Source organism: Grus americana, chromosome 5, assembly GCF_028858705.1.
Source record: "Grus americana isolate bGruAme1 chromosome 5, bGruAme1.mat, whole genome shotgun sequence".
Taxonomy (NCBI): Eukaryota; Metazoa; Chordata; class Aves; order Gruiformes; family Gruidae; genus Grus; species Grus americana.
Window position 1 is genome coordinate 5,040,001 of NC_072856.1, and position 26,461 is coordinate 5,066,461.

The following is a 26,461-nucleotide window of genomic DNA, read 5'->3' on the forward strand; positions in this document are numbered from 1 at the left end:
CATTGATTTTTGTGATATTGAGTGTCTGATAGCGCTAAGATTACTTTCTGGTAAGCTAGTTATTATGTTGCAAAGAGATGCTCAGTTGATTTAAAATGCAGACCCTCTATTCCCTGTTCCTCAAGAAAATGTTCCTAAATTGTTAAGTGATTGCCTTTATGACAACTAGGAGGAGTTACAAATTTCATAAGCCCTGGTACGGCGTTACTGAGAGAAAGTTGTTCTCCTAGCTTTGTTGGCCTTTTTGCCAAAGCAGCGTGTAGTCGTAGGAAGCATCAACTGCTGGTGCATATCGTGTCGCAGCGAGCCCGCCAGTTGGTGCTAGGAGACGTCAAGCAGGAGTTGCAGAGTGCGAGATGGTCGGGTACCTGAGTCATCCGGGACGCACTCCGGGAGGTTGTGCTGCTTGATGAAGTTCAGGAATGAGATGTATGAAAAGACCTCATGCTCTACAGCTCAAACTACTCATTATAATACTTAGCTGGCAATCTTTCTTTTCCCCTTTCTTCATCTCTTTATTCTTCTTGAATAAGCCGATCCTCTCTGGCTCCTGGGCTTAAAAAAATTCCAGGGGGCACTTTACTTTTATGCTACTTTTGTTTATTTTGCAAATCAGATTCCTGCCGCTTGCCCCCGCCGTTCCAGAAAGGTGGCAGTCCCCTTCTGCTCCCTGGCTCTGTGCCCTGGCCCTGCCTGCCACCCCGGCTGCCACCTGCCACCACCGCTCCCCGGCTGTTCCCATCCCGCTGGCTCCTCAGTTCCTCGCGAGGCGCGCTACAGCAATGTCTTTCTCGTGTCAGCATTTCATCTCTTCGTTGCCTTCACCTTGTCTTCTGAAGAAGTTCAATGCTCTTATTTTTGGCCTTTGAGGCTTTTTCAGTTCTGCCCTCTCCTCGCATCATGCTGCTTGCGCTGCTCCCTCCTCGGGATAAGGAAGAGACACTCGCCTCCCCTTTTCGTAGCCGTTCTTGCAGTTCAGCTCTTTGGCAAAACCCATCGGGGCTGTTGTATGCCTCAAAAGTGAAAAGGAGAGAAAATGTTCTAAAATAGAATAATCATTTTGGTCTCTCAATGTGTCACACTACACATGCCAAAGGGAAAAGACCATGCTTTTCAGCTTCACACAGAGCAAAAGAATTTAATATTAGGTGGTGGGACACCCTAGGGAGAGCATCCAAGCACACGGTTGGCACTGGACAGCGAGGCCACTTGTCCAAAGGGCCATTCAGCCCTTGTGCAGAGCAGCACGTTGGAGAGCACAGGTCAGGAGACAACTGCTCCTGTTGGAAATGAGCTAATGTCACATTAAACTTACTTGTTCATCATCTCATGAGTTTCTCTCACTGAGATAAATTGCGCTGCTTCAAGTATTCTGACTTATATGTGTAGTACTGGCACGTATATTGCTGCGAAAATAGGGTACTCTCCTTACTGTCCCTCTAGTAGGGCACACAAAAAAACACCAAAAAGTTGGATCTGTTTTGAGGGAGCTTTTGCTGAAGCTATTTCAGCTGTAGCCCGGTATTTCCTGAATACTGAGTCTACTGCATAAAATTATTATGGTTGATTTGGGAGGTAAGAGTTGCAAGCTGGTAGTTAAGCAGAGATTAAAATAACTGATATAGAGGTCTGATTCACTTTATTAGGTAATAAACATATAATTGTTCCCTCTTAAGTCATCAGAAATATGTTTTCTTTCCTTTTTATCTGTAAATGTGCCAATCAAATAATATATTCTAATAAAGAAATCAGTGGAAATATTAGATTTTGTTGTTTGCCCGGTTAACATTCTTCTCTTTCTTTTTTTTCCTGCAGATAGAAATGAAACATTTTGTCATCTCAAAATTAAAACCTTTGTTCATTCATAGCAAAGTACTTCTTTTTGGTCATCTGTATACTTTTGGGAAATATGCTAAACAGAAATCCAATTATTTTAATGCAGTCAACCCACTGCTTAGACCATTGGGCTAAGTAATTGTGCACATGTCCTTCAGTAAGCGAGCCTCGCAATCTGTAGCAGTGGTTCTGAGCTCCCCTCGTATGGAGCGGGGGAGAATGTCTAATTAAAATCTGGGCACTTTATCCTCTATTAATCTTGCAAACTTTGTGCAAAACAAACACTGAGCAGTGGAGCGTTGCAGGGCCATCATCAATAATCTCAAATGAGCCTATCCTCATTTCTTCTGCATTGTAATTCTGCTCCGTAACTTCAAATGAGACTCTCTTTTCTCTCCCCCACCTTGCAGCGTCTCAAGTTGGTGTGCTCTCCACAGCCTGACTGGGGTCCGTTTTTGGCCAAGCACCGCGGTGAACGTTACATGAATATGATTGATCCGCTGGGAACCTCTTCCTTGGGACTTAAACTGCCAGTGAAGGATATAGAACTGGGGACCCAATGCTAATAATTATTGCATGGGTGGCAATAACATTGTCAGCCTTTTCCGATCTTTAATTTTTTCATTTTGTTTCCCCATAGTTTCTTCTTTTCTTTTCCACAGTGCCTGAAAGTGGTTGCTTAGGAAAGTAGGACTTACCGTTGCATGCCCTAGGGAAGACCTAGCTAGACCACTTCCAGGTGTAGGTGATGCCCATGACGTGTTCCGTACCCGGCGAAATAGCAAAAGTGTGTTGTGCAACGGGTGACGTACCAGCTCTTGTCAGTTTAGGTAGGAATAAACAGAATACAACGGAAAAATCTTCTAAGGAAATGAAGTGCAGAAATGGACCCGTTTCACACAAGCATCCTTGTAAGGGGTAGCAACGATTTGGACCAGGATTTCGTTACCAGTGAAATCAAAGGGAAGTTCAGCCCTCAGACAGGATGGAAGCGAGCAAAGAATCTCCTGTAGTCCTGGTGTAAATCCAGCATGAGGCTCTCGCAGTAGGCGGGGTCGCTTTGTCTACGCTGACAGCGGACCTTGACCCCTTGTGCCTGCGCGCTGCTTTTATGAGTATGAATTGTGCTGTCTTTGAGGACTGGTTATCTAAACAAGCAGAGATCCTTTAAAGAGCCCACCAGGAAGCAATATGTGAGATCAAAACAGAAACACAATAATTCATTTGATCTTTTCAAGTAGAAAAATGAAAGGGACATTTAAAGAACTGATCATTTGAGACTTGGACTAAACTGCGTTTGAGTCTAGAAGTGGTTTGGAAATGGTGCCAGGCTGAGGTGTATGGGCATCACTGTTTAAAGTACTGTCATACGTTTCTTTTCATGTCCGTCATTTAAATTAAAAATGCCTCAGTTATAGGAAGTGTGTGAAACTTTGCTCCGCACTAGTGCTACTCTGGTTTCACTCACTTCGCTCCGATGTTCTGAACACAGTTTTCCTTGTTTCTCTGCTTTTGTTTACAGTATCTCCTCAAGAAGCCATCATATAATTTGTGCCTAACTTTGTATTCTTACAGTGGTAAGTGTAGTCTAGTTACCACTCGACAACAGTTATTAGAAGTTAGATGTGCTGTTCAACTTTGTGACTCCCTGTTCATTCTCCTGTAAACATCTTTATATAACCTTTAGATGTATTCTTCTCTTTCAGCCAATGGGGAAATCGCAGAACCCCGCTTGTCTATATATTATATATATAGCACGTAAATTCTTCAAAGCAGTGTTCTCTCTGAAATGTACATAGGTTTTTTTTTTTTCTTCATTTAAAACATTTTCATTAAATGAAAAACAACCAGAACCATAACAACCGGAACCATAACAATTACCCACTGCAGTCATCCCCACGGATGCACCTTTAGTTATACAAAATACGACGGTTGGGAGGAGAGGATAATTTAGTAGATGGCCGTTATGACATTGCGTAGCAATAGGACATTCTAAATCATTACACTTTAGGAATCAGGTATAAGCGGTGATATGTATGTTAGACTTAAATAGTTTTGTTACCTATTGGGCAGAATAAAAATAGAGCTTTTTAAGAGTACATTTATTTACCTGAATAGAAAATTAGCCCAATTTATTGTAAATGCACTAGAATGAGGGAGAAAAATATATCTTCGATAATTGGCAAAACTATAACCTTTACTATCTTGTTATATCCTATACATACATATATGATATTTTTTAACGGTGATCAGTGTTCATATAGTGTGTACTAGTGATGTTTTATGTCCCTATAAATATCTTATCAATCAGTGTAGAGATGGTGAGCTTAGAGTAGTTTAGCCTGTTTTTTCCCTCCCCACACACACTACTGTAGTTGCCAGTAAATGTTCTTTCCTTCCAGGGGACTGTTTCTATCCCGTTCTTTTCTCTGTCTGTCTTCATATTACAGGGTCTCAGGTAAATCTTCAGTTAATGTGTGTCTGTAGATCAGTAGATGCGTCGTTTCATCCTGTCGAAGAAAACAAAACAAAACCTAAACCTTAATGTAACACTTCCACAAATTGTTAACTTATTTTTCTCTCTGTGTGTGTATATATATATGTATATTAAATATATTAATCATTTTGCTGAACTTCCTCTTTCACGGGGCAATTAGTGTTGCCAGTTCTAGGCACTGCTGGAGACCTTTAATCCTCACGCACGACAAGCGAAGCGCCGTCAGGGGTTGTCACTGAGAGAAGCGAGGGCAGATTTTGCGACATTTAGAGCTGGCCCCTGAATCTCCACTCCACGGGCTCTGTCAGTCCCCGTCTCGCGTGGCAGCAAGACGGGACCTTTCTGTGAGCTTCTCTGCCTTAAAGCTGTGCTCCCTTGTTTCAGCTTTGCCTGCTGTTTTAGTAAGGGGAGTGCTATTCTTACTTCTGGCTTTTATTTTCCTGGCAGAGGCAGGTTTGAGAAGCCACGCTCTGTTTGATGTAAGGAAGGTCCATAAAGACGGGCTGGAAATTTGGTCCCCACATCTACGTGGGGCTGAGGGGCCTTCTTTGGGTGAAGAAAGGAACCTAAGTCAGCACCTCTAGCGAGAATTAGGTATTTTTGTCAGGGTAAATAGCTTTAGGCCTCTCTTTATCAACATTACCTAGCATCGTGATTTGATTTCTGGAGTCCAGGCCAGTTTCTCTTCCCTACTATTGTGATGACATACAATACATCTGTAGGTTTGTTCCTCTTAAAAAAAGAACACACACTCAAATCGCTTAACAGTTCTGAATCCTTTCACTTACTAACTTGTCTCAGGACATGCATTGGAACTGGTATTAACTAATTGCAATAGAATTACCTCGGTGTAAGGATGTCAGTTGCTGCCTACCTTAAGTATAAAAGAGATATCATTTGAAGGAATACTGCTAGGTTATGATATCTTTCCTTTGGGTTGGATTATTAAACCAGAATGCATGCGAAAAATTGAATTGCTTTCCATGATTTATGTAATTAATCTACTTGCTTTTAATTTAGATGTTGTTCCTGTGCCTGCTAAGTCATTAGCACAGAATTAGGCTTGACTTTGAAACTCTGAAAACAGATGATAGTGATTTGGTTCTAGCTGATTTTTGTCTTCAGCTTTAACCTCCATTACTAGGCTTGCAAAAAACATTTAGAAAGAGGGGAGAAATGAATACAAAAATCACAGAAGATAATGAAGTTTGCACTGTATTTTAAAAGCAGATACTTTTTTTTTTTCCCCACATTAGACCTTTTTTCAAGTATTTTACTGGCCAAATCTGAATGTTGAGATTAAATTAACCAGCAGTGTCTTCTTTAGATGAGAAGTAACCTTGACGTTTGGGAATGCACTTCATTTACCATGTTCTAGGAAAAGTTTGCATGTACTTTGATAATTTTCTAAAAAAGAAATATTTAGTAACTAATTAAATACCAGTAAAGATCTTTAAGAAAAAAAAAAAGGAGGGGAAAAAGCCATATTAGTAAAAATGTGATGTACGTACTTGCAGATCTATTTATCTTGTGAGTAAAAAAATGTTCAAATTTGGTAAAATTACTTATGTTGCTTTTTTTTTTTTCTTTGAAATGAAATTGAATTTCTGGATGAGCTGAGATGCATTATCGTATGCATTAAAGACTATACCTAATGCAAATGCTTGCCATCTTCAAATTCTTTGGGGTCTTCCTGGTGTTTTTAATATGCAATGTTCAATGTTTCAGCTAGATACGGCAGCACTTTGTTTCCAAAAGAAGGGTTTAACAAAATGACCTTTAATTGAGAAAGACTTAGATTGTCTTTATATGATGTTTCAATTGGGTCAAAGTAGTCTTTTGATTCAGTTCTGCTCCACTAACCACGTTAGATGTGCCTCAGCACTGAAGATCATTGCTTCCGATACACTGCGTGGCTCTCTCTTACCATGAAATTCCAATGCCTGGTTTATTTTAAATACCTTTGGTCTTTTGGAATATACGTATAGTTGTACGGATAATATGGTTTCTCGTTGCCTGCGATAAAGCAATTGCTTATTTATGGCACACATTGGTTTCCTGTTGGTTTCTTATGCCACAGTTCCACTTTTCCTTGCAATCAAAGAAAGACTTGTAGGAACTGTGGGTTGCAGGCTGCGGAGCTTTGGCAAGTGGCATCCCAGAGAGCGTCTCCGTTTTGCTAGTAACGCTGCTGTAAGAGACACTCATTTCTTAGTTGGAGTTAAATGGTGTGCACATAAGATATCTGTAAAATGGTCAGAGCTTGATAGTCCCGATGGACTCAGGTTGATGACTGGAGGGGGGAGGGGAGGGGTATTTGGGGTTTCTGCCTTTGTCACCCTCAGGCAGCCTATCGCCAAAGAGAGAAGGTTTTCCTGATGGGTTTAACATAATGGGAGATCCGGGCTGGACCTTACTGCTTGCAATATTATTATTTGCCCATAATGTTTAAATACATCTTCAGGTAACCATTTGCCTTATAGCTATCTTCCATTGCTAGGAAAATTATTGATCAACTAAAATATGTTATCTGTCATTTATATTATGTAGTATTACCTTGTAAGGTAGATGCTTAGCTGGTATAAATTGTCGCAGCTTTGTTTGGAGCTGTGACAGTTTACACCAGCTGAGAATTTGCGCCCTGTGTCCTATGGCACTTTATTACGGACCCATCGCTGATGGGTTAAATCTTAATTACTTGCGTAATGTCATATATAAATATATATATATATTTACAGGCATTCTATGGGGTACTGCTGCCTATGGATAAAGATTTGTACCCTAACCAGGTCATTATAATTTTTTTCATTAGCTATACGTGGAGAAGATACATTATGTTACAAAGGATGCATCATATCTATCTCATGTAGTGCATATTATAATGCTGTATGTTATTAATTTAAGAAATCATTATTCTTGAGGCCCTACCTCAAATTTTGTATTTATGTGTACAAATGCGATTTATTGTATTATATATTTGCCTATTATATTTGGATGTGATAAATTAAAATTATTCGATAATGTATGGGCTCTAAAGACTCTAAATAAATGTCCAGTGTTTAAAACAGAAAATACGTTGACGTTTTCTGGTGAATGGAGTTTCTTTTTTTCCACCGCTTGCTTCCCCACCCAATACACACCACAAACATCATTCTTACTTAACACACAGCCTTAAGGTATCTGCAGAATTGATCCGTTTGATTGTTAGAAACCTTGAGCAGCAACTGGAAACAGCCCTCTTGGGAAATGGAGATATTGCACAGCTGCAGAAACAAGTATCAATTAAATGGTTGGATTCTTAACTATTTGAGTGCTCTGCAGCTTGTGGAATAATTGATTGCTTATCAGAGAACTTGCTTAGATCCTTCTCGTCCTATCAATGCGATCATCGCAAAGGTTGTTGAACTGTTAAAAGTAATAGAGGTTCATACCAGCCGGGAGATGCAAACGAGAGGTGTAAGGGAAGAGCAAGTGAAGAAGGAAAGTGTAAGGACACCATTCCTGACGTTACTGTACCTTTTGTTTAAAGCTGAATTCCTGCGGTGTGGGGAGGGCAATGTGGCACGGTACCGACGTGCTAAGCAGGTTCTTCCCTTCCCGGCAGCCTGCTGTGGAAATGGTACTGAGCCAACCTACTTCGCTGTTGGCAGACAGGAGTTTTTGACGAGCTTTCCCCAAATGCAACAGCTGAAGTACGATGTGTGATCACAGTGTGGCACCAAACGTGGTAACACAAGAGATACTACCGTAGTGCCAAGAGCGGGACAGTAATTCCAGGTGAGGGCCTAGTCCTGAAGACAGCTCAATAGCTATGTGTCAGGACTGTTTCAGCAGTTCTGGTAATGTTACACCCCACCCCACCCCCCCCACCCCCCCCACCCCAAAAAAAAAGTACTTTGTCTTTAAACTTGCATTTCTCTGAGATGTGCATGTGCAGATGAAGGAGGTGGCAGGACCTAATGATGGGAGACTACAGAAATTCTTTGCGCATATAAGGCAGATTTCATCTTGGAGAAGTCTGAACTTCCCAGCGAGCATCATAACAGTTCTGAGAGGCAGGTAAGTGTCTTTAGTCCCCTCTTCGGGAGGAAAAACTGAGGCGCTTTGGATTTGTCAAATCTCTAGAGTCAACCAGTGTGAGTCAATGAATCAACACATCGACTTTGGGAGTGAAAGACAGTCCTTTGCCGTCACCATTGCTGTCATTGCTTTAAATCTTTAAACTCATGGGAACAGATAAAAATCCATGTCCTTTTAACTTGGTTATATGGTGTAAAGTGTGGCCTGGGTGAACCCATTGTATGTTACTTACATGACTAGAAGATAGGCACATCTTCTATTGCAGTGCTAGCAGATGTGCTTAGTTTGAAATAATTTTAGTCTTTCGGGTACTGAAATTCCCGTGGTCAGGGTGTAGACTGAAGGGAACATCTTATACCAACCTAATAGATCAACCGGGTGTGAAGTTTAATCTAGACTTTGCAGTTTTCAAACAGTAGTTAACCATGTGTTTGGGAATCAAAAAAAAAAAAGGCAGAAAAAGCAGTAGGTATTGCTCCATGACTGAGTACAGAAGTAGACAAACGATTTCTCTTCGTGAGGCCTCATTCTGGTGCATGTGTTAATTTTGTATGCAGCTATAAACCTTAACGTGGGCCCTTTCAGCCTGCTGGACTATTTATCACTTGGTAGGACAGGTATGGCATATAGTATTCCCTCCATCCCTTTACATCTACCCTTTTTCTCAGTATTTAGGTGTAAGAGCTGCTGTTCGCTCTTGCCCTCTGCTGGCTGCAAAGTAAACGTTGCCCGTCTGGATTGCAAGCATCCCTTCCGAGCCAGGCTTTTGAGGGATGCGACCTTTATTTATGAAACGAGGTTTTCTATCCCATGAAGTGGGTTTTTTTTTTTTTTTTCCCCTAGGTGGAAGCACTATTGTTTTCCAGCGTTTGCAGTCTGGCTGGCAACTGCGTCTACAAATTCAGCTTCGCTTAAAGTAATACTTAGCACTTTTAATTGCCTTTCATCCAAGGCATGCAAAAAACATGCAACTGCTCTGAGAGATACTGGGCCTAGTCAAAAGTACTTGGTCAAACTACAAAATGCCACAAGCTTTGTGGCTGACAGGACTAACAGTTTAACACCACACAGTTAGCAACATCACAATAGTTTAGGTCAAAATGAAGAAGCATTCAATGTCCAACTGAGAGTGCAAGAACACTCTTTCACAGGAATATTATCTGAGCTGAAATCCAGCTAGTTTGCCAGGACTAACGCTTCACTCTTGCAAAAGTGGCATCGGATTTTACTTTTTTTTAATTGCTATGAATGTTCAGGAACACAGTTTTAATTCTTATCTGAATGTCATGCCTTTCAGCTATTTATACTTCAAATAAGATCATATCAGAATATCGGATTTTTTGGTGATAAGGGAAGACGATTTGTTGCTGTTAGAGGAGGTGTAAGAGTAGTGTTGGCCGGGAGAATGTGATTTTTTGTTTTCCATCCGTTTGTCCTATGCTTTTCCAATACGAACAGTTGACAATGCTTGTAATATTACTAATGCTCTCCCGGTGTGTGATCGCTTGGGCACTGAGCTGGACTATAGGAAGACCCCCGTCTGTGGGACCAGCTTCCTACCGAGTTGCTTGTGTTACTTTTTGCAGTACCTGTGGGCTCTGTGGGTGTTTCTGATCAACAGAAGAATAAGTCAGCAATGGTCGGGACATCCTTTACCCATGAGGTTGTTCAAGATATGGTTGAAGCTATGCTTTAAAGCTGATAACTCAGTGCAAATTTTTCTATGTACCCTCAGTAATTTTTTAAAATAGCGTTTAAACCAGATTTAGGTTAAACTAATAACAGGTCTGCTTAAGAATCTAGCTGTGACCAGTTTAAATTGTATATCCACTAAAGACTCCACACCAAGTGGAAAATGGAAAACTTGAGTTGAATTAGATTCAATTTTGTGTATAGATAGACCCTGGTTTTACTACCAGATAAGCACAAACATAGCTAAGCTAACATGAATTGGATGTATAGACCTATTTCACAGAAAGAAATCTCCTCTTAAATCACAGGGTAAATAACTATGCAGAAAAATTATTTTATCAAGATGGGTTTGAAGGGTGTGTCTTCACCTGCTGATGTACCATGGCTTCTTTTTCTTGTTGCTATGGATATATATCTATGTATTCACAGGCATACTTGTATACTACTTCTTCCCATGCTCCATGGCTTAGAGTGGTGCTAATAACATCCTAAACAAAAGTAAGAAGATACAAAGTTACATTTGAGTAAAAGCTCTTTTGATACACTGGAGAGAAATTACCGGGATGCTTTTGGAATGAACACCCCAGAGATTTCCTGGAGTGCATTGAGTCACCTTACTTGCAGTCAGGACCAGCTGTTTTCAGAGATCTTACTAATTAAGTAATTAGGCAACCAAGTTATACTCTTTGCTCTTGCTAATGTAAAGGTGTGCGAATGCAACTGCCCCCTAAGATGGGCATGATTTTTTTTTTTGTGCCATGCTAACTTTATTCGAATGTACAGCTGATTATTTTACATTTAAGATGGCTGGAATTTGCATGGTGCAGAACCAAACCACAAAGTGATGAGGGGAGGCAGCAGAGAGGAGGATCCTCTGGCTTTACAGCTGAAAGGGCTTGATTAGAACGGCAGCAAAGCTAGATCAGCTGGAAATCTCACTCTGCTCCTGCTCGGTGGGATGGGAACTTGATGTGGGGCCTATAATCTCTACTTCAAATTGAAATCAGGTGTTTTATGGGGGAGAGTCATTGCACATAACTGATGCACGTGGTGATCTGTTTCTTGCCAAGGATCAAGCCAAATTAAAGGCTAGAGGGAAGAAATCGTTGAAGGCAGGTTTCTAAAACAGCCATCAGAGCAGATTCTCAGATGACTCACAAGTATCTTTAAATACTTTACCTCCTTTTTACATTTTAGAGGCATGAAAGAGGGAGCAGCTAAGTGACTTGAGCAAGGACACGCAAGAAGCCCGAGGAACGGTACAGATTTCCATATTACATCCCAGAACTTCTTTTTGCTTATTCATACCAGGCTTAAATTATTACTAAGACTAAATAGTTAATATGGGTTGATTCTTAGGATTTTTAAGCCGAGAGCGAGGCAGCGAAAGAACACGCCACTGGCCCGCGCTCACGCAGCCTCCAGCCGAACTGCGTGGCCGCACCTCGCACCCACTCGGGGCTGCGGGACGTGCCGCCTGTAACGCAGCGGGCGGCGGGGACCCCTCCTCCGTGGGGGGTTCATCTTTCGGGGGGCAAAAGGGCCGGGTCTGCTCCTCCGGCCTCCGCTCCCCGCGTGAAACGTTTTGAGAGCAGGGAGAGGGGGTAGCCGGGGACCGCTCCTCCTGCGCTGGGGGCCGCTCCACGCTCCGTGGCGTGGCCGTGGCCGGACGGCGGCGCTGGCGAGGCCCGGGGGGGCCGCGCGTCACGGCGGGGGGCGGGCGGGGAGCCCCCGCTGCGGGGGCGTCGGGGCCGCGCCTGGGCAGCGGGCGGAGCCGCCGCCGCCTGCCGGAGCCGCTCCGCGCGTCGGAGGCTGCGCTCGGCTCCGCTGGGCTCGGCGCGGCTCCGCAGCAGCTGCCGGGAGGGAGGCGGGCGCCGCCGCCCGCGCCGCGCCGATGGGTCTCCTCCTGCTCCTCTGGGCGTGTGCGGCCGCCGCCGGGGCAGGTGAGGGGCCGCGCCGGGGCTGCGGGGCCGGTGTCCACCCCTGCCGCTTCCCCGGGCGGGGGGACGAGGGCCGGGGCCGCCGCCCGGCGTGCGCTGCCGGCGGGCGGAAACTTTGCGGGGCGGCGGCGGGCTGTGCCCGCTGCGGGGACCGGGAGCGGCCCCGGTTCCATCGGCCGCCGCTGCGGCGGAGCCGGGCGTCCCTCGCTGTGCGGAGCGATGTGAGCGCGGGTCTCCGCCGGGGCGCAGCCCGGCTCGTTCCTAGTGGGGAGTCCCGGGGGGGCTGCCGCTCCGCGGGTGCCGTGGGGTGGGCGAGGGAAAGTTTTCCGAAAGCGGTGTGCGCGCTGCGCCCCGCGGGGACGGGACCTGTGCGGGCGGAGCGGGCTGGCCGCGCCGGGGGTCCGGCCGGGCGGTGCGCGGTGCTGCCCGCGGTAGCGGGCGGGGGGAAGCCGCGTTCCAGCGGGAGGCGGGCTGCAAGCGCGTTATTCCTGCCGATGCTGTGCCCGCTACACCCTTCCTACGGCGTTGCGCGACCGAAGTACCGTTTGCTGTACCTTGTGGAGGCTTTGTTCTCTTTCCCCGGGTACCGGCTGTCCCTCCGGTTGGAGCTCATGAGGGGGACGTTTCTCGCTGGTGCTCGTAGCTACTCTTAAGGAAATCACCCAGCACAATTATCAGAAGTGCAAAGGAATCCACGTTTTAAAATTATGATTATTCTTATGGTAATTATTACCTCTTCAAAATCTACAGATCTTGAGAGGTGCGACGTAAAAATAGTTGGAAGAAAATACCGCCTGTCCCTTTCGTAGCGGTGTTACCGCTAGTAGTGCACACAGACGTTTGAAAGGGTCTGTAGGACCCGAAACTCCACTACTTGGAATTGCGAAGCCACTCGGAAAGTTCTTTGTGTGCAACAATTGCTGCTGAAGCTGTGAAAGAGCAAAACGCCTCTCCTAGAGCCCACTCTTTACCGTGTGAATGATTGCACACGGGTACGTGGGAATGGCTTGGTTGTGGAGTGTGCTTTTAGTTAAAGTTTTTCCATTTCCAAATAGCGCGTTACACATGTCGAGGAAATTATAAATGCGCTGCATACGTTGCATGGTTGCACATTAACTAGATGGAGCGTGGCACGATTGCTGGTGCTTGGCTGTAGGTGATAAAAGCGCAAGCAGAGAATACAAGCTGTCGGAGCTGTAAGGCAGAATTAATTTCTTTTAGGGATTTCCTAGTGACATCATTGATAATTATATGGCTTAATCCTCTAATCTACTGTAGTGCCTTCAGTTCACATTGGGCCAAATCCACCAAGTCCTGAGATGATTTCTACTCCCGCCCACCTGACTGAATCACTTGGAGTTTTGCTTGTGTAAGCCACTGATTTAAGGGCAATGGCCCAATTACTTTAAATAGGAATTGAAAGCTCCATAAGTCAGGATCAGGCCTGAGCTTTGCACAGTTCTCCAGTGAGAGCAGACGGGTTGGTGGTTAATTTTGATTTCAGAAAGAAACGGTATTTCCAGCTGCTTGTTCCACTGAAGAGAGGCAGCATAAAATACTAGATGCAAGTGCGGTTGATATGCCTGTGGTATCTTTCTGATAGACTGTGGGAGACCACAGGGGAAAAGGAGACTTGGTTATCATACTGAAGCTGCTGATTTGTTGTTTATTAATTATTAACCAGGCTTTTGAGTGCCTGCTGCAGTTTGAAGAGCCAGCACACAGGAAAAGGACTAGCTATTTAAAACAGTATATGCTCTTGCTAAATAGTTGCTATGACATTAGAAATAGTCTCTGGTTTTGAAAGCATTTTAAAAGCTGTAAGGGGGCACACTGAAGTTGTCACGCATGATCCTTCACTGGCATAAATCGAAGCCTGTGGAGCTACAGTGATCTATACTTGTTGAGCCTCGGGTATTCAGCCTGGAATAAACAGCTTTAATAGAGCAGTGGAGCTACTGTGATTTATGGGAGTGCCTATACTTGCTAGATGTGGTTTCTGTCCTCACCCTGTTGATGTCTGTGGCAGAGCTTTCACTGACTGTAATGGGGTCAAGATTTGTCTTACTGGACGTAGTTTGTCCTTTCCGTTGAGCAAGTTTTAGTCCCTGCTTGACCTCCCTTCATATTAGTAGGTTTTTGCTGATCCGAATAGATCTAACCCCTTTCAAATGAGGAAAAGCATACTCCGTTCTTAGCAAGGACAGCAGACGCTATCTTTCCTCATAGATAAGTTCATGTCATTTACAGTGTGCTGTTTTTCTTCTGAATGAAAACCTTAGAAGAAATACTAAGTCCTTCTGGTTTTCTTCTAAAGCAATCTTTGCTTTTGTGTTGTTTGGGGTTTTTTTTTTTTTTTTCTTTCTTTTTTTCCCCAGAAAAGCTGTTCCCTGTATTTATATATGCGTTTGTGTCTGGAGTTTGTAGATTGCAGCCCTTGCACTCAAGAGTTGCTGTAGGTTGGGAATCAATAGGTTGATAAGTTCTCTCCCGTTGATCAGTTGGCCCGTCAGTGTGCGCAGCAGTGTCAGTTGTGGTCATTCAGTGCCTGAGTGTCCGGTATGGGTGAAGTCAAAGGTAGTACTAAAAGCCTGATGATGTTGCTGATTATCTGGGAAGTTTTTACCTTTGGGGAAGTTTATTCAGGTTCATATTCTGTAGTTTTAATTTTCTATAAAAAGGTACTTAGGCCCACGTCCTTATGAAGGCACTGTGTATGTATTCATTTGGATATGTTGGCACTCTTGGAGCTTCAGTTCTGCCAGGTGCCCTTAGATGTCAATTTTCATTGTAGAGTAAGGTTGCTAGAGACCTCCTAAAGCTGTCTTTTCAATATTTTTTACTACTCTGCCCCTTGTGCGGTAGTATCCTCTGCATTAGCACGACACATTATTCCAACAAGTTTTAATACTTGAGTGAAGGAAAGGACAAAGCGCTGTGGTACAGATGATTTATGAGTAGAATACGTAACTTCTTGTTCGTTCTGTACACCTCGGTAATTTCTTAGAGCCTTTCAAAGACTCAAAGTAGGATATTTGCTGCTTAACTGATCCAGAAGCACGGTCCTGGAATAACAAATGAATCGATTTAGACCTGAACGTGAAGTCCACTCAGTGGAAATCAATCTGGATGTGCTTTACAGGTAACGTCCTTGCTCTACGGAAGTCAGTGGGACTTTTACCATTGACTTCAGCTGTGTCAGGATTTCATTCTTGAAGCTTGTTCCCATTACTAATTATGTTAGTGTAAAATTTCATTAGGAAAGTGCTTAGATCCCACACGAGGTATTTGACCTATGTCTTGAGCACAGCTCTCATGCCGCGCCTATTGTTACGTTGAGAGAGACACCGTGGTCAGGCTGGTTTCTTCCCAGCCTGTCCCACCAAGGAACTTGGTGTGCCATAACCATCAAGTTGCCCTGAACATTTGAACGTAGCACCTTCAAACTGTTCGAGTGTGTGTCTTTTCTGTCGATCACATCAGGTCCCTACTAGTTCAAGGAGTGCCCAGTCTTTTTCCGGGCATAAGCCATTTCTAAATTTTAGGTTTAGATGTGTGCTTCTCCAGTAGGTGCTCCTGCAGGCCAGAAGGTACCGCTGCTGGTTTAGGTGAATAGATGTCTGCTATTTGTAGGTAGGCTTTGGCACGCTTCACAGGCACTGACTGCGCTGAAATACAGAGGTGTGCTTCCGAAGCAATATCAAGCAGTTTTGTGAGTCACCTAGGGCTCTTGGACTACAGGATGGCGTGCTTTGTCCTGCTACCGTATCTCCTTCGGGACCATTTTGTCCAGTTGGGAAAACAGATTGCGTTTAGACAAGGAGCTGTGGGGCCTGATCTGTTACTCGTAGCTGAGTATGAAATGTGAGAGGAATTTTCAGTCCTTGTGTCTCCCTGGAAATCGTGTAGTCAATAGATGAATGCTGTAAATCTCTTTCATCTTTTTGCATAGGTGGTTATACTTTTATTTATTTATTACTTTTTAGCCTTATGAAGATCCTGGATTAATGTATCAGTTTTAGAATGTTTTAACTTGTGTGTAGTAAGATCTGCAGAAAGGAAATAGTTTAATTGAAAGAATTGGAAAAGAATATCTTTTCTTTCCTTCAGCAGAGTTACTGTCTTATAAGTAATTACTGTATACAGTGTGTGTGTGAGGGTGAAGGTACTAGAAACGTCTGCACTAGGTGCTCTTCTCCATTCTTTTCATTACCTGATTTGAAATAAAAATTGATCTAACTCTCTCTCCCTCTCTTCTTTCTCTCCATCTTTTCTTTCTCTGTGCCTCCAACAGCTCTAGGATTTGGAATGGATCCTGACTTACAAATTGATATCATCACAGAACTGGATCTTGTGAATACAACCCTTGGGGTAACACAAGTGTCAGGACTACATAATGCCAGCAAAGCATTTTTATTCCAAGGTAAGACAAACCTCAGTTCTCATATCTCACTTCTGCCTGCATCAGCTTATAAGAGCTTTGATGTCTAATTGATTCCCTGTAATGATGGGCGTACTTAACTGTTGCTTTATTTGTTTTTTATTTTCTGGAAATAGTCTTTGTTATTTTCATGAAATACATATGGCGCTTTTTTTTTTTTTTTTTTTTTTTTGTAGTGTACTGTCAGGCAGTTGAGGTTAGAGGTCTTTAGGGAAATATTTTTGGGTAGGTTTTCAACACTCCCCAATATTTACTTCTAACCAAATAATTCAAAGCGGTTCCAAGCCATGGACTCGGTTGTATTCCTGTGAACTTTCTCTCTGTGATTGTACACGTGCAGACGCACACACAACTGAAGCTACCTAACTGTGAGAAAGCATTTAAAATGTTGACACTGATTAGTAACATGTAGCAAGTTTTTCATCAACTTTGTGAAAACTATTAAAGAAAGAAAATGAAACAGTATTGCATTTAACTGTCCAAGCTGAGTAGCAGGTACGGAATAAGTCACTTTGCATCGTGGGTTTTTTTTGTGGGGTTTGGTTTTTTTTTTATTCAATATTCTAAGATAATGCTTGTGAAATGTTTTATTTATTTATTTATTTTTATTTTTAGTGAGTGAAATTCTGAGTGAATTAACAAGTTTTACCATGGACTTAAGTAAGGTCTGGATTAAAAGACAACATTCCATGGGATGGAAGCACTGAGTTGCTACAATATGCTTGTTAGGCGAGAAAGACATTTATAGCAGTTGAGATTAGCATGCACATTAAAGCACAGTTAGGAACATTTTTATTGTGGAGACTTGCTATGTTTGTTTTTTCTTTACTGTGCTTTACTCTGTGTTGAAGTGTGCATGTTAGTGTCTCCTTTTTGATATCTGTGTATCTTTTAGAGGCAAACAATTACAATCTAATGTAGCTTTAGTTCTGGATCTGCAATGCTAACTGACTTTATTATAAGCAATAAAAGAAGCGAGTCTATAAGCTTAGTTAATTCTTTACCTGGCTAAGGCCGGTTTAGGAGCCAGAGCAGAGAGACTTCTGGAGACCACCTCAGAATCTGTTAGTCATATTTTCAATCTTTTATGATACAATGAGTAGCATAATTGTCACTGATTCCTGGACTAATGTTGAGAAGAGCAGCATTAACTTATTCATTTAAAGATATCAATTGTTTTTCTTCCGATACCTTGACCCCAGGTTTGTGCGTTATGAACGAACAATATTAAAGTACAGTCATTCTTCTAAGGACTGCAATGGCCTAACTGACTTACAACATTTTAGTATTTCCAATTGACATGCCGTGCGGCTAATCGCAATTGCACTGATGAACTGTCATGGCGAGTTTTCACAGACCGGTGGTCAGAACTGCAGGGAAGAAGACGGAGATGTGTTTTTCAGGACACCAATTGAAACCATTGATACGGAAAGTAGCTTTGAAAGGCTAATGGTGAAGATGTTATGGATATTAAGTTCTTTTGGCCTTGGAGGACACCACCAGTTGTTTACAAACTTGGGGAGGACTAGTGTAAAAAAGGTAAAGCTTGTAAAGTCCACATGAGCAGATAAATTGGAAGATGTTCATGGGAAGCACCAAACAGAAATTCACTGTACAAAGTGAATAAACAATTTGAAGTCTGTGGTTAGGTAAATAAAGCTGCCTTTTTTTTTTTTTTTTTAATTCCCACAACAGAAATTATTCTTGCTAATGCACACAGGAATGGCCCTGTGCTTGGATATTGCCTCTAGTATAAAAATTCTTGGAAGATGGCTAGGGAAAATTATTGTCTTCATTTAAGCTCATCAGCCCTTGGGCTGGGAGAAGGCTGATGACCTTTGGTCTATTATTCCATCCTGAGAGAGGTCTGTGAGGGGTTTTTTGCTGCTGTTGTCAGACGTATTGCAAGTCCAAGGCCACCCCGTTGGCTGCTTCCCTTCTTGTTCGTATCTGTTATTTGTTAAATGTCAGCAGTATGTCGGCAGCTGTATGAATTCCCTTTTACTAACAGAGGTGACTTACTTCACAGCTACAGTTTGGCTCTGTGCCAGATCCTTTGGCTGGAACCAGGAGATAGTTAATTTTGATTTTTATCGTGCCATACAGTAAAACCGATATAGAACTCAGGGCAGTGTGCGGGCAATGGCTACGTCTAAGTTAGAAGTAATACTTTTTCCCATAGAGATTCACAAAAAAACAGCCAACATGACACCCCCAGGGGAGAGAAAAGGCTGGAAGTTAGTGCTTGGTTTCCAAATTACTGTAGCCTCTTGAACCAACTATTCCGGTCTCCAAGATGTGGTCCTTTCAGCAAAGTTTTGCTTTGATTAGTTCTTACCGTATGTGAGTAGTTAACGTCTGTTGTGCCTTGCCGCACTGCGCTACTCCGGCATCGCCTTTGGGGCTCAGGGCAGGGGAGGACCTGCTTCACCTGGCAGGCTGACTGCTGAACATGGAGCCACATTAGAAGACCTCTTCACTCACGCGCTTTCACCGCTGAGGATTTTCTAGTTTAGGAAATGAGAAGAAGAGTCTGTGAGTACGTTCTTTGGTGTGCGGTTTTCATAGGGTCTGCTTTGCCCGCCGCCTTTGGCAGTGTCCTTACAGCAACGTAACAGGGCTCTGAGCTTACACAAAGGTTCCCCGCGGATCATTTTCTGTCTTGTAAGAGGTATTTCCTAAAATGGCTTTACTAGAGCTGTTCAAACTGAGTGCGTTCCTTTGTGTGTCCCTGGAAGTCTACATCTCTGAGGCAGAGAAATGGTAATTTTTCTCCAAACCAGTTATGTGTCCTGAAAATACGGATTGTTTTCCTAAGCAAGATTCTTTTCCTGTCAATTAAACTCTTTGAAATGGGAAGCTTTATAAGTTTTGGGCATTCTTTCAGTTGCGTTTAGAGGCAAAAAGAAGAAGTGAAGAAAGGCATGATGGGAAGACACGCACAAAAGAAAGAGAAACTTATTTTTAACTAGATTTTTGATCAGTGATGTTAGCTGTCTTACAGTAAGTGACGTACTGTGTGTTACAAAGTTTCTGGGGACTGATGTCATAACTTGATTTATTCTAGAGAAAGTGTAAAAGGACTCTTTTCCCTGGAGAGTTAGCAATTTCAGTCCTAGGCAACCTCAGTGAAGCCAGTGGAATATTCTGATTTTATAATATTCGCAGTAAGAGCGGAAACTCAGATTTGCGTGTGAAGCAGCTTTACAGGCAAAGAAACAAATTCAGCTCCATCGCAAATTGTGTGACAGCATGATAGAATCAAAGCGGCAATTGAGAGATGTGGGTTGCCTTTGGGCAAGCAAATCTGCTCCTAATTCAGAAAAGCATAGAAACCTATAATTAAGTGTAGTCATCTGAGTGGTCCTGTTGGGCATGGACTTCGATTATTAGAGTATTTCAGCTTAATTTTTAATTGATCAGTTCCATTATTTGTGTGTTTCAGTTCCGTTCTCTGTGAAATGGGGATGAGGGAATCTGAAAAGCAGTGTAAGTGCCGACAGTGTGAATTAGATGAAATGTAGCTATCTAACTTGCAATTGCAATCCTGCAAACAGTCTTTCTTAAGGTCTCTAACATTATGGTGTCTTAGTTATTTATCTTTTATTTATTTATATGAACAAGAGTGGGGGGAAAAAAAAATCTTTGTGTCTAGATTGGTTATTCGAGCATGAAGGGAGAAAGGAGGGCAAGTGGAGACTCTTGACTAGAGTGCTCTTGGGGAACGGGGCACCCAAGATACTCATGTCTGACCCCACACCTCTTCACCTCCAACCAGGACTCCAAAGAATTCAGGGAAACAGTTCTGGGGATGGGTGAGAAATCTACCTCAAAGAAATGTATTGAAAATATTAATTGTCCACCCAATGCATTACAGTAATGTCTCACAAACATTGAGTGAAAGACATTTGTAAAGAGTATCTTACAAACATGACAAAATGCATACTGAAATTCCTAGAACAGGATTATAGTATAAATTTTAGTACGTTAAGAAACACTGAGCTGTGGCCCTCTTAGTGGGGCTCAGTCGTGCTCTGTGTTTCAGGCAGCAGGGAAGTGGGGCTTGTTTTGACCCTGTAGGTGGAAACCTCAGGAGGATCTTGAGTTGAGTGGCAGAGAAAGGCTCTCATTATAAATAAGGCAAGAGGAGGTGCTTAACTGGTCATCCTGTCTCTAGGTAGACTGAGCCCGATTTTTAACCTAGCTGTTATATTATGTGATTATCTTAACCAGTCTGACTTGTGTTCTGTGCTCAGTTCTCACTGGGGAAGTAAAATTTTATTCCTTTTACAACCTGTTGGCTATGCCCATTTCTTTTTAATTCTTTTTCTCTCAGCATCTCTTGAACTAACAGAGGCTTAATGCCTTTACTTCTAAAGCAGTTCCCCCAAGAAGTTTATTAATGCTTTGCTGTTTCCTTTCCTAGCAACCTGGAAATATTTTTCAACTTGGTTTTTAAATTAGGAATGATCTTTTTACTATGTATAGCACTCAGTAACTTAGACCACCAAGTACTGTTAAAAGTCTAGCTATATGCGGTCCTTTCTTCCTTGGCAGTTTCTTGGCTTGTATTAAACAATCATTGGGTTTATAAGGGAAACACCTGGCCTGCAGCTCCTGCAGCACAGAGTTCGGTCATCCTCCTTCTTCCCACTTTGTACCGGTGACTACCGAATTCTTCTCTGTACAGCTGTGGCTCCAATAGGAAAGGTGAAATAATAGTAAGTATCTTAAAGCACGGAGAAAGGCAATGTTCTTGTGAGAAAAGAGTGAATCTTGTTGAGTTCCTGAAACAAAAGGGCTGTCCTGCTTCAGGCCAAAAGAGAGAGAGCAAAGCTACAGTCCCAATCGGGTAGAGGTGCTCCCAGCAGACTCGCTTGAGCTGCCAGATGCGGTACATCCCTCTCTGTTGGTGTTTCCTCTCAGTGTGTTATGGATCCTGATTTTTCTTTTTCACCACCTTCCTCCTTGACTTGTTCGCTCCTTGCTTAGAGAATAGAGATGTTTCCAGATCCAACTCTAGGAGTCCGAGTCCTAAACGTCAGCTTTTGCGGTACAAAGTCTAAGGGGTTTGATGTTGTCGTCAGGAGCGGGCACGTACCCTTGATATCGGGAATGTTAGCTGTGCTTCTGCTAGGACAGTCTTCAGGATATGTTTGTTATGCCCTGGCTGTGTGCGTGGGGTAGTAGCTCAGCACTGAGGTGCGCTCAGTAAATCCAAAGGCTGGGTGAGTAGGCTGCTGCCTTTGTTCATTGGCATGTGAACGTCTTCTCACCCGAGTCTCAGTGACCTGTATGCTATGGATGAGGTTTTAATCCACTTCAAGTGTTAAAGCTCAGTTATGTCAGCGTAATGTGCAAGGTGTACGAGCTGCGGGGTTCAGAGAAGAGCCGAGGACTGAGTGAGACGAGGCAGATAACAGCTCAAGGAGGAAAATTGCAATTACACTTCCCAGGGTGAACGGCAGGGAGGTCTGCATTGAGTAGTAGAGATAAACTTTAATTTTAGAGTTCAGAGTATTGGTCCCTCTTTACACGAGATAATACAACGAGAGTCATTGCTTTCTGTGTGATCTCTCCTGGTATGTTTATAGCAAATATTAAATATAAGCAGTATCATTTTTACAGAGCAGAAATCTTACAGTAGCAGAAAAATTAGGAAAGCACAACATGGGTGACTCAAAATCTTCGTGCTGCCTTCAGCTGTCGTAAAAGAGAGTAGCTCCAGTAACCTTTGCCATGCCTGCTGGTATCTGAATACCCCACCTTGCTGGGACGCTGGGAGTTTTCGGGACGGCAGCGGTGCAGAGCCTCTGGGTGCCCCTCCCCAGGCTGCCGGTGGCCGGCTCCTCCACACGCTAGGGCGCGGTTGGCAAAGCAGACGATGCCCCTCGCACTGTTGGAAAGGAATATTTTTCTTTTTTTTTTACCAGATATTGCGTACCGCCTGTCTGGGCTCGCAGCCGAATGCTTGCGCAGCTGCTAGCTCGCCACTTTGCTCCAGCCAGATGAGGTTTTTTGCCCTTTTAAAATACGATTTCCCTGAGGCGCCACCAGCCTGGAGAGGGGACGGGGCTGTGCCCTGAGGCGGGGCAGTTGGAACCGGCTGGAACCGGTTGTGTCCGGCACAGGGCAGTCCCCGCCTCTCCTCACCTCGCGAGGCAGTACAGGTATATCTTCGTGGAAACTCTGCAAACTACTTGAACTTGTGAATTTTTTTTTTTTTGTTAAAGGAAGAAAGGTTTTTTTCCCCTGTGTCGTGTAGGTCTGTGCCGGTTTCCACAGGGGCGGGGTGAATTTGGGGTTTTATTTTGTGTTGCCTATGGGGTACCTGTTCCAGGCTCCTGGGACCTCAGGAAGGAAAGGCAGCTGTTATCAAATAAAAAGCCTTTGTATGTGTAAGCAAAAATAAAATCTACATCTGAGGTGTGGGTCAGCCCCTCACCCCAATCGTGTGGTAACGCTTCAGGCGTTGTTGCTTCCTTGGCACTACATTTTGACCATTTCCCCTTTCTTTGCACTGAGATCTCCCTTCTGAGATCCTCCTCTCACCAGGGGACAGCAGAATCGGTGGTTTACTCTAAGCCTATTGCTTTCTTGGTCCTGAAGGCTGCAACAGGCACCTCTGCTTGCCCATGGTGGTGGCTTACGACCATGGACGAGCAGAGGTGGGGATGGATCTCTGCATGAAGATGGTGGGGACCAGGCCAGCATGTGTCTTCCCCCTGTGACGGAGGTTTGCGAGGTGGTGAGAAATAGGGGCTGTCTCCTCCCTTGAAGAGAGTGGGATCCTCATCCTTCGTCCGTGCTTGTCCCTTGGGATGTCCCTTTGCTGTTATGTCCCTTAGGAGCTGTGGCAGCTGCCCGCCATCCTAGAGAGTGGCCAGAGAGTTCTGTCAGTGCTTTCAGCCCTTTGTCAAAGCTGCTCTGTAAAGCACTGCTAAAATAAGAGTTAAAATAAGATACCAACAGCTGGGCTGGCTGCACCCAAGAGGATGGAGGAAAGTGTGACTTCTCTGGTGGGGATGGTTTCTGGGCTTCTGTCCATCAGCAGGATGGGAAACAAGGTCTTGATCTCTTTCTAGGATCTCGAGTGCTTCTCCTGCTTTCCTCCCTTCTTTCCCAGACCTCTGTGGAAGCTGGAAAGGAGAGGGAGATAAAGCTGGAAATTTGGGGGGAAGGACTGGGTATGTAAAGTGACAATAATGTAGTTGGGATGATCGGGATCCCCTGAGAGCCAGGGGGTGATAGAAGCTGGTGCTGGGCAGTGGGTGGTGAGAAACAGTCAGATGAGATTAGCTGTGACAGGGCAAGGAAACTGGGACTCGGATGGGGAGGTGGAGAGGAGAGAAGAGAAACAGCTGTGGTGAGGAGCTGGAGGCCAGGAAGGAAGCGGGTGATGGCTGGGCAGAGAAGCTGTGACAGGGATGATACAAGGACTCTGACCAGAGGGAAAGGGAGTGAGGGGTAGGGATGAAGAGCCTGGTAAGGGGAACTATGGACAGTGGTTGGGAGAAGCAGCCTGGAGGGAGAGGCAAGGGGCTAGGGCCTGGATGGGAAACCCGAGGACTGCAGTCTTAGATTAGGGGGCTAGGACTGGGTAAAGGTTTGCTTATGGACGAGGCAGCGTTAGGGTGGCATAGTGGGGAAAAGCACTGAAAGTTCAGATATGGTAGTGCTGCAAAGTATCTGTGATGTGTGCTAATTTTTAACAAATGTTTTTTGAGCATACAACTTGGATAATGTGGGGGTTTTTATTAGTGATTTAGAACCTTAATTTTGCTGTGCTTTGGTTGTTCACCTGTAAAGTTGAGGTACTAATGCCCTTTCCTGTAACAAGTGGTGTGAAAAGAATTCATTAATATTTGTAGAGGTCTCAGATACTCTGCTGGAATAATTAACTTGGTCATGGTCTGTTCTGTCTTTGGAGAAGGATTTGAATACGGTAGATTTACTGTTCAATGTGATCCTTGAACAATAAAAATAAAGGAAAACTTCAGATCCTGTTTGTTAAAGAAATATTTTTTGTTCTTTGTGTACTGACTGAGGCAGGGGACCTCTGGAAAGGATGTGTGATCCTGTAATTAAGATTAGTCTTGGGATGCGCATCCCTGGAGAGTTGAGCAAGGATTGCCTGTGAGACTTTAACCCTAACATCTGTCTAACTTCACATTTATATTTGGGTTTTCTTAATATAGCTAAAGTTTTAATGTGTTTTGTATGTACAATATATATAATTTTTTTTGGCAATGAAATCATTAGGCTGAGGTTTTTGGGTTGGTTTTTTTTTTTTTTTTTCCTTTGCAAAACAGACCATTTTCAGAACAGAGAAATGATCTGGAGTTGGAATACAATGAGCTAGGAGGGAATGAGTGAGAGGAATCATCTTCAGTGGAGGAAATTAACGATCACTTGACACATAATTATTGAACAATGCTTTGAGGCTTTGAAGATACATAAACTACTGTTAACTTTGTCAGTTCCCACAAGTAGTTTTTAAAGTACTCTATATACCTATCCAATATTGGCTGTTTCCACTCTTGTTTAATGTTTGAATTATGTTAGAACTCTGTCTAGGAGTGAAATGTATAGCATGTTGATATGAAGGTATAACTTGTAAATCCTCACAGTTTCTTTTTGCACATCCTCTTGTTTCAAACACCCCCTTCCTTCCCCCCCTCCCACCCTCTAGTAAGTGTAGATTAAAATGGAAACCTAGTCACATTAAATGACAGTGCCAATTTTCTAATTTTCTTTTTTCTTTTTTTTTTTTTTCCTCCTATCCTGAATATTGTCATGCTGCCTTGTGTTACTTGACATTTTTGGGGTTTCCGATCATGTCTGTAATGATTAGGAAAGAATTCTGAGCACACATTGCCTCTGTCCTTGGCAGTTATTTTTGCTTTCCTGGGAGACAATAATTGTGCTACTTGTCTATCTTCATTGCCATGGTGGTAAGTACAGAGGGGAAGTGGGATAAGCACTTCAGTATTTCTGTAGTATGCTAAAAGCCTTGAATGCTTCTGGCAACCTGTTGACAAAGTCCTGTAATAATGATAAGCAGAAACAAAATAAAAGGTCTCTGCTCTTCAGTGGGCAGAGAGGGGGATGCAGAAATTAGTTTCTGATACTGCTAGTAAATGTTGCATGCTTCCATACCACGTGAGCATCTAGGTCCTTAGAATGAAAGCAAATCAATTTAGATCAAAGAAAGAATAACACTTCGAGCTTTTTATATCTTCATCAGAACAGAAATACAACAAAAATTGTCTTTTTCCTGCAAAGAATTTTGGCAAACTGATACTCTTAAGTCACATCATATTGCATGTAATCAGGTTTTATTAAATACTTGTTTAGTAAACATGTATTAAACTGGAGTAAGAATATCATTCTATAATATCTTATAAACAGTACATGTGCTAGTCAGAGCTCTGGGAAGTTGAGCTGAAGCAGAGCTGGTACCTGCATTGTGCTGCCTTGAGGCGAGTCCCTGCACAGCGCAGAGTATCCCTGAGTGAAGAATCCTGCCCAAGTTCCGGGCAAGTCCCTGCACCTGCTACTGCTGGTCTGGGTTGCTGGATCGATGCTGGGGTAAGAGAGAGCGGTGTCGGAGCATTGCTTGGCACTGTGGAGTTAAAATGCAGAGGGAGGGAAAAGCAACGCTGAAGAATTGAGTTCTCAGCGTAGGCAATGAAACAAAGCGGCCCATTATGGTTGATGTTGACCCCAAGAGGGATCTTTTAATTTTCAAAACAATTTTAGCAGAAATGTGTTAATATCCATTTTATAAGAATATTTACACTCAACCTAGTTGATTAAAATACTTCTAAACAGAGCTACATCTTTTGCCTAAAAGGAAGTGGTATTATTTTCAATGAATATCACGCAAATTTAAATACATACAATGATTTTTTTTTTTAAGATTTTGTACCTTTAAAAAGTACACAAAAGCAGATATAATCAGACCTAATGCAA

At 43.2% G+C, this 26,461-nt stretch overlaps 2 protein-coding genes and 1 long non-coding RNA gene across 4 annotated transcripts in view; 2 read left to right on the forward strand and 1 right to left on the reverse strand.

Annotated features, from left to right (window-relative positions):
• Positions 1–2,402, forward strand: part of SLC6A5 (solute carrier family 6 member 5) — a 35,548-nt gene extending 33,146 nt beyond the window's left edge. Inside the window, exon 16 of the mRNA XM_054826460.1 lies at positions 2,247–2,402. Within this exon, the coding sequence (XP_054682435.1) occupies positions 2,247–2,402 (156 nt within the window). The remainder of the gene's footprint in view (positions 1–2,246) is intronic.
• A 1,478-nt stretch (positions 2,403–3,880) lies between these two features.
• LOC129207209 (uncharacterized) lies at positions 3,881–12,995 on the reverse strand. The gene is made up of 3 exons (XR_008577396.1): positions 12,779–12,995; positions 12,600–12,693; positions 3,881–4,346 (listed from the first exon to the last, which is right to left on the reverse strand). It is a non-coding gene; the product is annotated as an uncharacterized LOC129207209 (long non-coding RNA).
• The window catches only part of NELL1 (neural EGFL like 1), a 291,418-nt gene continuing 276,800 nt past the window's right edge, over positions 11,844–26,461 (forward strand). For both annotated transcript variants that reach the window (XM_054827828.1, XM_054827829.1), the window contains exons 1-2: positions 11,844–12,048; positions 16,340–16,468. In XM_054827828.1, the coding sequence (XP_054683803.1) occupies positions 12,000–12,048; positions 16,340–16,468 (178 nt within the window). In that variant the 5' untranslated portion in view covers positions 11,844–11,999. The remainder of the gene's footprint in view (positions 12,049–16,339; positions 16,469–26,461) is intronic.